We start from the raw sequence: 15,008 nt of genomic DNA, 5'->3' as shown, positions 1-15,008 counted from the left end.
AGAGTGTGTGTTCGGGTGTGTGTTTGTGTGCTTGTGTGTGTGCGTGTGTTTGTGTGCGCGTGTTTCAGTCTGAGAAAAGCGCTCAAAGCTGTGCACAAGCTCACCTGGACGCACGCGCGCGTGTGCGTAAATGTGTTTGTGTCCTTAAAGCGCGTGCGCATAAAGGCTATGTTGAAGAGACAGAGAGAGAAAGAGAGAGAGAGAAGATGCACGTGTTTAACAGTGAAGGAGCGCGCGGGCTGTAAACTCTCCGGCTGCAGCGAACAGGACAGACAGGTCGAACAAGCAACAGCAATGTAGGCACAGGCTATAACCTGGGTGGTTTCACATATGCTTTACATGCACTGTGTGGTCTGCGGTGCACTCAGGTAATAATCACACCCCAGCCCCGTAAGGCAGGGAGAATTCTGTTAAATGTATACATGTTTATTGTAGTTTATCACTGTCATGATCCAGATTATATCTTCAGATACGGTATAATTATAAACATTCATTAAACCTTATAATAAACGTGGTTTCTTTTTAAGATTTGCCTGTAAGGAAAAAAATATTTGTGCCATTCTACTTGAAAGAATCGATGAATTTCTCACAACTCAGCAGAAGTGTGTCATTGTGTTTTCATGTTGTCTGAAGTTATTTTAAGAAACCGGAGGAATCCGTGTGTGTTCTTGACTCATAAGCACGAGCTTCTGTGACCGAAATTAAAATCGAGTCACTCCACGATCAAGAGCGCAAACTGTACCAGTTTTATGAGTAAGGGTCTTGATCGATGGATCGATGGGGGCAGATTACATTTTGCACTGTAGGGTTCAGAGCCCCCTCTCTGTCTGTCTGTCTGTCTGTCTGTCTGTCTGTCTGTCTGTCTGTCTGTCCGTCTGTCTGTCCGTCTGTCTGTCTGTCTGTCTGTCTCCGTATCTGTCTGCGTGAAATCCACATCGCAGACCGTGGGAGTGCACGGGCCCATATGCGCCCCGTGTAATAACTTTCAGATGTGCCTCAGGTTCGGGCTGCATACAGTAACAGGGGAGGGTGTGTGTTGATGGTGAGGGGGGGTGGAGAGGAGAAGAAGGAGGAGGAAGAAGAAGAAGAAGAGGAGGAGGAGAGGAGGGGGGAGAGATTGTAAATACTCTTGTAATAAAGGGGGTTTGGTAATATAAGACGCTGGGGCTTAAAACGGCGGAGGCGCAGCGCAGCCCGACGCGATCCGCGGGTTTCAGAGCGCACACGTGAAGTGAAGGGACACGGTGCGTGATGGGGAGACACACCGGTGCTGTGCGGACGAGGTGCGGGACAGAGGAGGGGATGATATATGATATATGAGGAGGAGAAGACGGACAGTTCGTCCGAGCAGGCACCTGCAGCAGCAGCGGCGGCTCCAGCGTGAGCAGCAGCCCGGGGAAGGAGACGCGGCTGCGGCGGCGGCTGCGGCGGCTCCGGCGGCTCCGGCGACTCTGGCTGCGCTCCGAGGACCTGCAGCTACTCACACTGACCGAAGAGGACGCGCACTTAATACCGAGGGGGTGGGGGTGGTGTTAGGGGGGAGGCTAGACAGGGAAAAAAAAGAAGGAGGGGGTGGCGAGTGTGGGAGGGGGACATAGAGGAAGAGAATGGAGAGAGAGAGCCGGAGGAGTGGAGGAGAAGGAGGAGGAGGTTCAGCGTCAAGGAGGAAAAAATGCATGACCAGTGAGTGAAATATTTTGCAGGTTGCAACTCGCTGCGTGGCTTATTATAGACGGACCCGTGTGCAGCCCAGAGTGTCAGTGTGCTCAGGTGTGGGTGTGCGTGTGAGCGCGCGTGCACGGCGATTATCCCGCAGAGGGGTGATTATCCCGTTAGTGCCCGTGCATGCGTCAAGGTTCGGCCGCCGGGTTGGAAGCTCACAGAGAATGTGTGTGATTTAATATAATTTTACGCAAAGATCCAACGACTCTTCACTCGTTCGTTGTGTTTTTTAATCATGACGCCGATTGAAAAATGATCATGCAAATAGATGTGTGGATTCTTTCACCCATAATCATTTGAAGTAGCCTGCGTGCGTAAAAGGGCCGGACATAAACTTTTATTATTATCGAGCCGTATCATTTATTTCCTCTGCGCTCAGAAGCCAAGTATTTAACGGGATTCCATCCGACGTAGGATGTAAAATTATACAGAGAAGAATAAACGTTTTCAAATGGAAACTTGTTGAAACCAAGTGGCGCTTCAGCGAATCGATTTAGAAATGTGTTAGCTTTTTTTCAGTTGGTAGCGTTGTGTTGAACTTTGTGTTGGTTTGTGTATTTTATTTGCCTAATTTGGACACTTGTGTGTTTGCATGAAAATAAGTTATTGTAGGGCCATTGCGCTGATTTGAAGATTTACACAAAATTGTGCCAGTGATGGAGACATGGAAAAAAAACATCCTCCCTTCTCATCCATGTAATAAACGCGCGTTAAAGAGCTGCCCATAAACACTTCCACAACCCAGTGAGCTTCACTTCCTGGGTGTTCTTTTGGAGAGAAAAGGGTGTGTTTAGGGGTATAATCGGGAGAATGGTCGCTTTCTTCCCCGGGCTTCGGGATGTCCTGCGCGGCTCGTTGGTGTCTGGATGGCAACAGGCGGCCACCGCGCCCATGCAACCCGACCCAGTAACAGTAGAAGCCTTTACAGGCTGGGTGACACGGCGGAGTGTTCGGAGGTGCGCCCGCGCTTTAAAAGCAGCTCAGCAGAAAGAACTGGGACTTTGTCTCGTACACTTGGTGTCTATTTTCAGCTTTTATGGCGTGTGGTCTGTTGACAGGATGCAAAACTGGCGTCATGTGGCAAAACTCCTGGCACCAAAACTGCCAAAGCTGCACGTCTCCAGAAGCCTTTTACGCACAAAGAGCGATGGGTTTCGGGCCGTGGCGTTTGGATGGTGAAAGATTAACTCATGTCTACTACAAATGACCCAATAAGGAAATGCTCTTAATTTGGCAAGTCGCCTTATATGAAACAAATCAGCAAATATTTTCACAAGTCACGAATTTATTTCCTGCTTCCTTCCCGAACTCATACTTACGATATTAAAACTTAACTGACTATAACGTAATATTAAACCTTTTTATGGTTCGATTCAGACTCTCACTGCACTTTGGTTATGGTTGTTGAAAGATCCAGTTTAATGCAGAACATGTTCACAGTTCCGTCCTAAACCACAACCCTGGTGCTTCTTGTTGCCTGAACCAAAGACTTGTGGTGTCTGGTGCAACAGTCGCCCGCGTTACGTTAAACGTGTTGACTGCTGCAGTTTAGTTGTATAGACACGTCATGTCTCGGGAAACAGACTTGTGAACGTGAGCCGCGTGCATCAGAGAAACAAGTAGAGGAGCCCATGCCCTCACCAATTGGTGCCCACACTTAAAGGGGCCCTTTTGCGCACGCACACACACATACACACGCGCACATCCGAGAGCAGTAACCTTGACCTCTCCCTACACCCCGCTCCATCTGTTAACAACAAAGAATGTTTTCTCCCCTTTTCTTTTCCTCCCATCTCCTCCTCTCCGTACCTCCTCCTCCTCCTCCTTCTACGACTTTATACAACCCACCCCATCCATCCCTCCCAACATATACACACACACACATACTCACACACACACACACTCCAAGTCAAGGCAGGACATTGATCAAAGCCCGTAGAGCTGCTCGGACTCGGGGAGCGCGCAGGGGAATCTCTATATGTAAATGGCAGCGCGTCGCCGGTTCCATCATAAATCAGTCAGGGTACATGTTTAATGTGGAGGTTCAGCAGTGTGTGTGTGTGTGTGTGTGTGTGTGTGTGTGTGTGTGTGTGTGTGTGTGTGTGTGTGTCCACATTTAATCTTTTATTTCTTAATCTTGAGAACGCAGGAATTGGGGGAGGTCTGCAGAAGTGAATGTGGAGCCACAGGCCGCACTCAGGTATGATATCACAGTGTATATATTCTGCTCCATATGTAGGCCACACTCCGCCATCTTTAACTTTATTTCCAGTATTCAGCACTTTTACTCGCTTGTTAAGGCGCCTACAACTTTGATCAGCCCATATACTCGGCACTTACACGCAGCGAGTGAATGGACAGCGGCGCACTTTGATAATGGTTCATAAAACCGGGGGAATTTCGGCTTTGTAAGGAGCGTGAAAGGAGCGGAGGGACCACAGGGCATCAGACCGCCGGTGGTCACGTGCGCGCCTTCCCTACACGCACGACAGCTCCGGGGAAATTGAGTGACTGGCGGCGCATTTTAATATATGGAAATGACCGGGGGGGCTCCTGAGATAAATCAGCCCCCCAATCGCGCGCGCACACACACACTCACACACACTCACACACATATACACACACCTTTAATTTATCCCTGTCTCTATCCTCGCTTTTGTCATAATTCCCCCAAACCGGTGCGTAAAAGACGCTCCGCGCAAACTGACATTACCGTCGTTATTCACAGAGTCAGAATTAAAATGCTCCATCAAATATGTTCAACCTGAGCTGGAAGAGGCCCTGACCGTCATGTTCTGGTTTTTTTCAATGAAAGGATGTGCTCTCTCGCCTGTAATCATCATAAGCAAAACATCCACCGAGTATAATCAACTCCAGAATTATTTATGCGCGGATATTTGCCGGTGGATTTAACTCATCAGTGGGAGAATTTAAAAAAACATTTTTACCTGCCTGAAACGGCATGATTTTTAGTTTGATGTAATTTGATAAATAGGCAAAAGGATTCAAAGTGATCCCACTGTTATTAATACATGTGTATTGTTCATTGTTTGGCCTTTAACTTCTCCCGTTGGTTCTGCTATTCTGCAGCTTTTGTTACTTAAGGAATTCTTAATTTTTTTGTGGTTGAAACAACAAAACAATAAGAGATTTTTTATGTTTTGGACAAACAAATCGGGTAAAACACGTCCAGAGCTTTAAAAAAGAAATATAGCTTTCTATGTTTTCGGTTTTCATGCGTTTATTTCCGATGGGGGTTATCTCCAAATCCTTCTTAAATCAGTCCCTGGCTTTTTTTGCGGATGAATTTATGGCACTGGTAGTCCCCCCCCTGCACCCCTGAAGCCTATACAGAGCGCGCGCGCGCGCACACACACACACACACACACACACACACACACACACACACACACACACACACACACACACACACACCGTCCCCCAGCTCCACCACCACCATCCTTCCATCCCGAAAGCTTTAGTTGAACTGGAGCTGGCTGGATTTCACAACGCGCTATTATCACATCGGGGGATGTGCGCGCACGCCGTTGCGTCGGACCGGGGGTATTAGATGAAATCAGGCGGGATTACACGGCTATATACCAAATTATCACCACCACCACCCCTCCCTCCCACACACCCCTCCATCCCCAGTGCCACCTCCCTCCTGTGTACGATGGGACGACAGATCTTCAGTCACATGTATAGATGCCATGAGAGCTCCGTTACTTTGTGTGAGCGTGATGATTATTTCTGGACACGGTGTGAGAATCACAGCAGGAACAAGGGAATTTCAACTTTGACATAAGTGGCTGACAGAGGTGTAAAATAAAAAAAACTCTGAATTTGGGACCCCCCCCCCCCCCCCCAAAAAAAGGCCCCCTGGAGGGCCCTAGCAGGTTCATCTCCCCAGCCCTCCACCACCACCACAACACTGTTCCATCCATCCATCCATCCATCCATAGGTTAACGCACGGACGTGTTTATGGTTCGTCTGGTTAAGTCCTTGTTAATTTTTCACTAAACGGGTTGTGATGAAGATGAATGACGGGAGGAGAATGGTGCTCCTGGGACAGTCTCAGTATTTTTTCCTTGTGTTGTGAGGGGAGGTTATATATAGCTGTGAGGATCGATAAAGTCAGGAGACGTGACAGTATATAGTGGTCTGCTGGGGCCTGTGTTGTACTTCAACACATCATCTTACCCATGATTTAGGCTTTGACTGCTGTATGTAAACCTGAAAACATCTGTGGCAAAATGTCTGAATCAATTGCAAGTATTGGAGTTATTCTTAAATCCAGATGTTTGATTCACATTTGAGAAATATAAATAAGCGTATAATTGACTTTAAATACAGCCACATATAAAGCAACAAATAAGATGCAAACTTAATTTAAAATGTGCTCAGGTTGTGTGACCTTCTCTCACCTTTGTTCAGGGGACATCAGCTGGACTCACTGAAGTCGACCGGGGGCCAGTGGAGGGACACCTCTGTAAAAAACTGTCTTGTTTTGAAGTGGTATAATAATTTAATCTAATTATCAGTGAAATAACACGTCGTCCAAAGTCCGTCAGAATGTGCAGCCGCAGTGGTTGTAGCCACGAGGTCATTCACATCTCCAAACGCGGACTCTAGCTCCCCCTAGTGCCCAAGTACAGTGAGTGTAAGAGCGGAGGGAACCGTAGAGAGGGGCCCCTGAGGACCGGAGCGCAAAAACAGGTTTAGGTTGGAGATGAAGTGATGGGGATGATTCAAAGTGTAACAGGCAAAATGAACAGAAATGTTCACACAAACTCAGAGGAGAAATAAAGAAGAGTTTGTCTTTATTGGACGAAGATGAGATATAAGGAGTAGGGGTAAAATTCGTTAGAAAAAATATATAAGAATTGATATTATTAATAAAGCCCATATTCAAGATGAATTGATCTGATTAATTGTTGAAAATAATTCTTAACAATAATACAATTTGCATTGGTAAGATTCTTTGTGTTTAAAAAATGAAACTAAAACCCACCAATCCCGACACCACACACCACACACACACACACACACACACACACACACACACACACACACACACACACACACACACACACACACACACACACACAGAGAGAGAGAGAGAGAGAGAGAGAGAGAGAGAGAGCGAGAGAGAGAGAGAGAGTCCTATGCGCTATAGGAATCTCTGTTGTCTAATGGAATGAAATAAATCCTGTTTTTAAATGTACTCAGCTTCTCTATGCTGGGTGTTTAGTCGCCGAAGAAAGTTATTATTATTCATCATCATTTTATAATTTAGCTTTATCCATTATCCAGTTCTATTAGTCTAAAGGAGTCTAATATTAAACATTGTCCGGGTGATCGACTCTGTCTAGAGTATCAGTCCAGCAGCAGTGATCGGTGATGGAGTAAATCCACTTCTACCTTTGGAAGTGTGAGCCTCACAAATCTTAGTGATAGATTATGTATCTTTAATTAATATCAATAGAATAAACCCCCTCCAAAAAAAGCTCCGCCCTCTAATTGGATTAAGCGGCAGTGCGGGCGGTGCGGGCCGGTGCGGGGGAATAGTGCGGTAATGAGTGCAGTGAGCTCCTAATGTGCTCTGAAGCGCTGAAACTGGGAGGCCTTTCAAACCATTAACACCGAGAGAGAACATAACAAATCTATTGTGACATGACACCCTTCTGTGTCTAACACACACACACACACACGCACACACACGCACACACGCACACACACACGCACACACACGCACACACACACACACACACACACACACACACACACACACAGACAGACAGACACAGACAGACAGACACACACACACACACACACACACACACACACACACACACACACACACACACACACACATTCTATCTTAGTCGTAGACACTCATAGGTATATTCCATTCCCTAACCATCTAAACTAAATGCTCTAACCCCTAAAAGTCTTAACCCTCAAACTACCCATTGAAAAAGTGACGACTTTACAAAAATGTCCTCACTCTGCAAGGTCTTTGCTCAAAATGGTCCTCGCAAATATATGAGTACAAGTACACACACATCTGTGTATTTGTCTGTCTGTCTGAGACAATGATGACTGTCAACATGTTACTATCACGTACAAATAAAAAAATATATGATGTTTTCTTTCAGGACAAATGCTGAATGAATGAATTGTTTCCCTCTGTGAAAGAAAACCTCTGAAACATTGATCTGCAGAGACGATGAAGAGACGTCTGCTCTTGAGCATTTGGACATTAAAATACATTTTGATAACATTTAGCGAGAGGTTTCAAGGAAGTGAATAAAACACTGAAACCCAAAGATTTTATAAATCTGTTTGAAAAAAGCCAGTCTGCAGTCTTCTGTTTAGTATAAGTTATAACTTGGTTTTGACACGCAGGCAGGAAAAGAAGTAATAAGACACATCTCACTGTGTAATTATTAATTTGTTCTGGTAATAAAAAGTATGCAAAAAGCGCCATGGTTCATTACTGAACACTAGAGTATTACAAACCTGCTATAAGAACATGTGAAATCCAACCAACTCTGATCATATTATGGGAAGAAAAGAACATGTGACCATGTGAGTATTAGTCAAACATGACGCAATATTCTGAAGTTGATTTTCTGAAGGTTCGAGCAGAGAATTTAGAAATCTTGGCAGAGGGAGACATAGACATAGACACAGAAAAACACCAACAACACAAGTCTCCCATGTCCGCTTGAGTGAAACGACCTCACAGGATTATGGCTTTGGCATTTAATATTTTTTACAAAGTTCTGTGAAGATCTATCAAGTGACAGTCGAGCAGTGAGGAAGGTTTTACAATTCAGCTACTGAAATGTGGTTGTGAGGCTTTAGTGTCATTAAATGTGACAATTTGCTAAATAGAAAGCCAATGAGTTCTTGTAAATGTGGACAAGAATTATTTTGAAACATCTTTGTGGGACACTCTTTATCCTAAGCATCTATTTATTTTATATTTTATTTCCAGACTGGTATGGAGGAACCTTCATCGTCTCAGAGGTGGGCGACACAGACCTCTTCACATCTCATGTTTCATTAGGTATCAATACAATGCTCCTGATGGATTAAATAAGAAATGAGGAGTTACGGTATGAGACACAGATCGTCTCATTCATTCTCACTCTGATCTGTGAACTGAGTCACGAATGGAGGTGGTTTTAGTTGTTTGCTGGTGCATTTATGAAAAAAATCAGCATTGGATTCAAAGGACATTAAAAGCCTGAAATGAAAAAAAAGACTTCAAATGAATGGGGCGTTAAAAGTCACAGAACAAAGGAGTTGTCAGGCATTTTAATTTACCCAAATATATGAGTACTGGTCCTTTTAGTGGGGAAACATGAATGAATATGATCATATTCATGTTAGTAAAAACACTGAAGTCAGTAAATATCGTTGTGTACTGAAGGTGTCATTTAGCTCTTTCTCGTGCTGGTTAAGTTGAGGAGAAACACTTATTTTCTTACTTTATTATACTTATTATTTACCGCTAAAATTTACAATTTAATTGTTGATTCACTGTCTTTCTCTCTAAATCATTTCTAAACACAACAATATGTTGAAATAGTGAACGAGAAAGAAATCAAAAAAATCCATTGGTTTGTATAAATTCATTCAGTTCAGTCCGCTCACCACAAGACGGCGCTAAAGAGCTTAACATGTCACTGATGATGTAGGCTGGCTGCACAGAGCGACATGTTATTATGTCCCTTGATGCACAAGGCATTTCATATGAGCCCGGCTTTAGTATCTGATTTACATTATAAGTTTTATGTATCGTGTGTGTGTGTGTGTGTGTTGTTTGTTTTTCACCTGGCTACGTGGTGACTCCTCTTCACAATGTTGATGTTGAACCTGAACTAAACTCTCTCTCTCTCTCTCTATGTGTGTGTGTGTGTGTGTGTGTGTGTGTGTGTGTGTGTGTGTAAAGGCTATAGTAGAACAAAATATAAATAGAGTGGAATGAGGCAGTAAACCTCATGGCACATGAATTTGCAGAATATGATGCTACTACACTATTTTAAAACAGTAGTTCTTTAAATGACAACGTTTTACAGGACATTGCACTTCATTTGTTCTCCCTTTGACTATTTCTACTTGTAGATCACAACTCTGGGTACTGTAGTTTAAAATGGTAAGAACCCAAAAGCTTAGAATCCCGAAAGGACTGTAAAACACTTGTCTTTGCACCATTTTTAAAGTTTCATGCTGTATTCTCAACCATTTTTGTCAGGGTTATCATGTTCTTTCTTTCTTCCTTTCTTTCTTTCTTTCTTTCTTTCTGTCTTTCTTTCTTTATAAACCAATTGATCTACATGTCATACAAATATGCTTGAATTACATCTTCCAGTTGGCTTTACCTACACGATCAGTCGTCTGTTTTTTAAAGCACTCTGTATCATTATGTAAGAAAAGTGCAGTACAATAAAGTTTTTTATTGTCATTATCAGTATTATGAACTCTGCTTCAGTTTCTTAAATAAGGCGTGAGTCCCAGATGACAGCTAGACAATGTTCTGCTCAAAAGGTTTGTTGAACTGAGGGGAATAGACCGAGCATCTCCCTGCAGTTAAGGTGTTATTAAAACAAGTGATCCCTAGTTACACCACAAGATGGCAGTAAAAGCCTGGGATGAGGACAAGGATAAGTCCAAAGTCAAATGGAAACTGTAAATATGGGTAAGGACTAAATTTAGCTGCAAAAGACGAGGTGCTGACTATCATCTGGAGTCAGTAATAAAAAGTAGTTTTCACTTTCAGAGAATAATCAAATACATTTCATACAACCAGTCACAGGAATTACTCACCATGACGTATCAACATAAAATGCTAAAAATAAAATATAAATGAAAAAAAAAAAACCTGGATGCTCTGTCCTTCCAGTTAACTCTGTGATATTACTCCTATAACTTTAACATTGTTTCCTTTCTCCGTGACAGGGTTTGAACTTTTATGCCTGCGCTCTTTACTTACAGCAACTAACCTGACTAACAGCTCAACTGAATGATAAGTGAGTGGTTACTGAGCCCATCACATTTACGTGGAACTTTCTTACCTCTCTTACCTTCGGTCCTTCAGTGGATCCACGGAAACACCTGGGAAGTAGCAAGTTCATTTTTTAAACGATGGCAAAAACATTGACAGTGATTCACAATAACTCGAGACCACTCCGTTTGAAAAAGCCATGATCTTCTTCCACACAGTCTTTTATTTGTAAATAATAAAAATGAACTCTTGAATATAAAACATACACATCAGTAGAGCCACATCTGTTATACAAACAAGAACTGTTGCAGTGAATACTTCGCCTTTCGTCTAGAATCATGGTTTGGGAGTGGGGAGCCGTGGGCTGTAAACAATCAGTATCCCTGGAGTAATACTGACAAAGGAAAAGGCAGTCGGCCACACCGCCAAGGGTTTCAACAGAAACATCCGCAAAATATGTCTGCAAAACCACATCTCTCATTGGTTTTAGAAGTCCAGTCCAAACCAATAGTAATAAACAGGGAAGGGGCATTTGAGGAAGAGAAAGTAAACTTTGTTCTAATTGGTTCTGCTTATTTTTCTTTCAACTGGGACAAAAATAAAGGCTTATCAGCGCTCCCTTGTGGCTCGGAGCCGCTCAGCAGCTCGAGCGCATCAACGGGACGCAAACTCCCCTCAACAAGACCAGGAATGTTTGTGTGTCAGCGTTGTTTTGTTTGTTCATATCTTCAACTCAAGCCGCTCATCCTGATTTGTATGTACAAGGTGTGCATGTCTGTGTGTGTTGGGTGTACAGTCAAATACACTCTTTTTATATTCATATATCTATATCTTTATCATTTCTGTCAAACTCATAATGATACTTCATATACATTTAGCTGTTATACACACATTCTCTATCTCTGTCTCTAGCCCCGGCTGTCGTAAACTACAGTTTAGACGTCTACTCATATCCTCAGATACACCAGGGGCTCGAGTATGCTCAGTACTACAGAACAGCACTGTTGTTCAAAGGGTTCAAAGAAAAACTCAAACAGAATCATTTGTTTTCTGGAGACTTCCGAATATGGATATTTAGACCCAGAGTGGTAGGCGTGGCCTGGGTGGAGTTGACCCCCCCACCCCTCATTGGTCCGCTCCTGCGAGGGGGCGGGGATGGCTTGGCTTTTCTCGGTTTGTATTCATATTCAGTACGAGCAAACTGTACAAGAACATGCAACATACAAGCTGGCCTAAAAGTATGTGGAACTAACACACATAGTCTAGTCTTTTTTCTGTTTTTGTTTTTTGAGAACTGTTCGTTTAATTTGTCTCGTTTTCGATTTTACAAAAAAAGTATAGAGAACAAAACAAAATAACGAAACAAACAGAACGAAAGAAACGTGCATGCAGCTTGGGGCCGGGGGCGGGGCATCCCCGAGTCATGCTGCTCCCTCCTACAGGGGGAGTGTGAGGGTTTAGGAAGGGGGAGAGACGGGGTGGGGGGGAGGACTGGGTGAGGACTGGGTGAGGGGTGATCGGGCGAATGTGACCTGACCTTTGTTGTCGGCCTTTGGCACATCATTGCTCGAAAACCAAACATACACGTACACTGAGGGAGTCTGCACCTTATGGTACCAATCTGAACTCTAGGCAAAACAAAGACGTCAAAAATGATTCCAAAAAAATTTAAAGTTAAAAAAGCAAATAGTTAATTTGGCCTCTTTTTTCTTTCTTCTTTGTTTGGACAAAGAGTGAAACTTTCTGTTTCTCAGAATAAAGGACTCAAGCGTTTCTTGTGCTTGCTTTCATCATATCTCACAACAAGGCTAAGAATGTGCACGTGTAGGCCCCCCCTCACCTGAAGGGGTCACCAAACCGTGCCAAACCGTTGCCCCGCGTGTTCATCTACAACAACACTGTTACTATGGTAACAGTACAGCTGCATCATTTTGCTACTTACTAGCTCCCACACACTGTTTGGACCATTCAGTACGCTCTACTCTGATTGGCTGGGGCGCTACTGGGTGGAGGACTCTCCTTGGGTCGAGTGCTCTGATAGGGGCTGCCCAAAAACAGTGAGAAGAAACAAACAAAAGAAAGGAACAGTAGAGAGAAGTGAAGAATGTTGGACAGAATCTCTACTGCTGCGAGTCAGGAGGAAACAAAGAAAGCTAAGCTTTAGAAACAAAAAGGTGTACGGAGGAGGAAGAGGGAAGGTGTGAGACGTGATTGTCAGACTCCAGCTAAGCTTTGATTGGCTAGTTCTGTCTCTCCCTCTCTCTCTTTCTCGCTCTCTCATTCCCTGTCTCTCCGTCTGGCTTTTCACTGGTTGACCGAGGGCGTTGTTGTTGTTCTTGAGTGGGATCTTCGCCCTCGGCTCAGCTGTGGTCCAGTAGCTGTGGTCCATTATTTTGTCATTTAAGGGATATTGGGGGGGTTGCAGTCGCTATCCGGTCACTAGGACCGAATGCCTGGCGGCGGTCCTGAGCTGTCTAATGACGTCTGAGATGCCAGTCGCGTTAGTGGAGCTAATGTAGGGTCCACCAAAGAAGATGGCGGAAACAGTTTGTACCAGCCAATCACCGTGCTTGAAAGGTCCAGCTCCTCCAATAGGATCTGTGCTACACCCATGAAACATTTGTGGTCCAATCGTCCGTAGTCGCCCCATACTATCACCTGGAGAAGGGAAAGGTAGAGAAGGATAAACAAATCAATACCCTCTTAACAAATCACTGGCAGCAGCATAGCTCTTATGCTGCGTTCACATCAAACGCACATTTTCGCACCATTAGGCGAGAGAGAAAGAGAGCCCCTCACCCCCCAGCCCCTGGTCCTGGACCATTTCATCAGTTCTCATTGAAATCTGTGCTGCTCTTCAAACCCAAATTTTTTTTTCAAAACAGCTCTGTAACATTAGAGTCATTCCAGATGAGTCAAAGTCAAGTCTGAAGTATTTCAAGTAATCTGGCCAATTATTTTGAATTATCATTCGGGACAAGTCAAGTCTTAAATTGTTGCAACAAATACAACTTCCATGTTTTTAAAGACTGGACATCTTCCTTGGTCTTCTTGTGTTTGGTTGTTCTACTCTGAGTTCTGTTTCCTGTTTTATATATATATATATATATATATATATGTCAGCACCTGTTCCTAGTTTGTTTCACCTGTGTTCAAGAATCCCTGCAGCCTCCCTGTGTATATAAGTCTCTGTGCTTCCCTTTGTCTTTGTCATTTTGTTCGTCTTTCCCTGGTTCATCATGTTTCCTTGTCCTCTTGTTTCTCTATCTGCTGTATGTGCCAACTTTTGGTTTTCATCATGTTTGTCAATGTATTCATTATTTTGGACTTGGCTTTTTGGACCCTGTTTGTGCTGTAAGTACTTTTGCCTTGTGCTTGGTCTGAATTAAAAGACTTCTGGTTTTTCACCTCAACCCATCTCCTGCATTTGGGTCCTCCTGCTCACCTCACCCCTGACACACGTCACTTGAGATGAGACGTTGATGGACACAAGTGGAAAATCATTTGAGATACAGTAAGTCAAGTGTCATTTGAAGGCTCAACTCTTAAATACATGACAGGACAGGTCAAAGCCAGTCTTGAGTAATTTGAGAAGAAGCCAAATCAGGTCTCACTGGGCTCAGTCATTGCAATCAAAGGGATTTGGTGAATTTGAAGGCAAACTAGTGCAGAGTAGAAATACTGTCTAAGAGGTCTTCATTCTTATTTCAGAGTAACAGTATGAATGATTTAGGGTGATATAAATATACATCTCCCCAAATCCTCGTCCAATCCTAAACAAATCCAAGCCTGATCTCAAGTCCCAGAGCGCAGAGCTATGCTAATGGTAATATGTTTATTGCATGGACTTAATCATTAAATACTTGTCTTAAAAGTGTAATGTTATTTTACACACATCCACAAAACCACCCACACACAGAACATTACCTGGAGCACCTTGCCCTGTGGACTCTCATCAAAGAGCAGTGGCTGCTGGTAGAGAGGCTCCAGGGTCTTTCGTGCAATCTTGGTTTTCTTTTTGGCTTTACAAGTTCCATTATCCAGCAAGTACACCTTCACGTAGGGAGCTGGGAATGGAGGGGTGGGGTGACGAGGGAAGAAATTGAGAGAAAGAGGGAGGATGAATGAAAAGTACGAGGTCAAGAAGGGATATAAAGGAGAAGAGGGAGAGTAGAAAGTTTTGAGGAAGAGGAAGATTGAGGGAGAAGAGGAAGAAAGTTTGTTGGGTTGTACATGTACAAACAGCGGTATCTTGTGACTTCATGT

At 43.7% G+C, this 15,008-nt stretch overlaps 1 protein-coding gene across 38 annotated transcripts in view; it reads right to left on the bottom strand.

The window, feature by feature from the left end:
- Window positions 1–10,945: 10,945 nt before the first annotated feature.
- The window catches only part of LOC117775846 (regulating synaptic membrane exocytosis protein 1-like), an 89,666-nt gene continuing 85,603 nt past the window's right edge, over window positions 10,946–15,008 (bottom strand). For all 38 annotated transcript variants that reach the window (XM_034609347.1, XM_034609356.1, XM_034609338.1 and 35 more), the window contains 2 exons: window positions 14,670–14,809; window positions 10,946–13,400 (listed from right to left, as the gene is read on the bottom strand). In XM_034609347.1, the coding sequence (XP_034465238.1) occupies window positions 13,182–13,400; window positions 14,670–14,809 (359 nt within the window). In that variant the 3' untranslated portion in view covers window positions 10,946–13,181. The remainder of the gene's footprint in view (window positions 13,401–14,669; window positions 14,810–15,008) is intronic.

Source organism: Hippoglossus hippoglossus, chromosome 15 (genome assembly GCF_009819705.1).
Source record: "Hippoglossus hippoglossus isolate fHipHip1 chromosome 15, fHipHip1.pri, whole genome shotgun sequence".
Classification (NCBI taxonomy): domain Eukaryota; kingdom Metazoa; phylum Chordata; class Actinopteri; order Pleuronectiformes; family Pleuronectidae; genus Hippoglossus; species Hippoglossus hippoglossus.
Note: the sequence above shows the minus strand (reverse complement) of the source record. Positions and strands in the feature narration are given on the sequence as shown.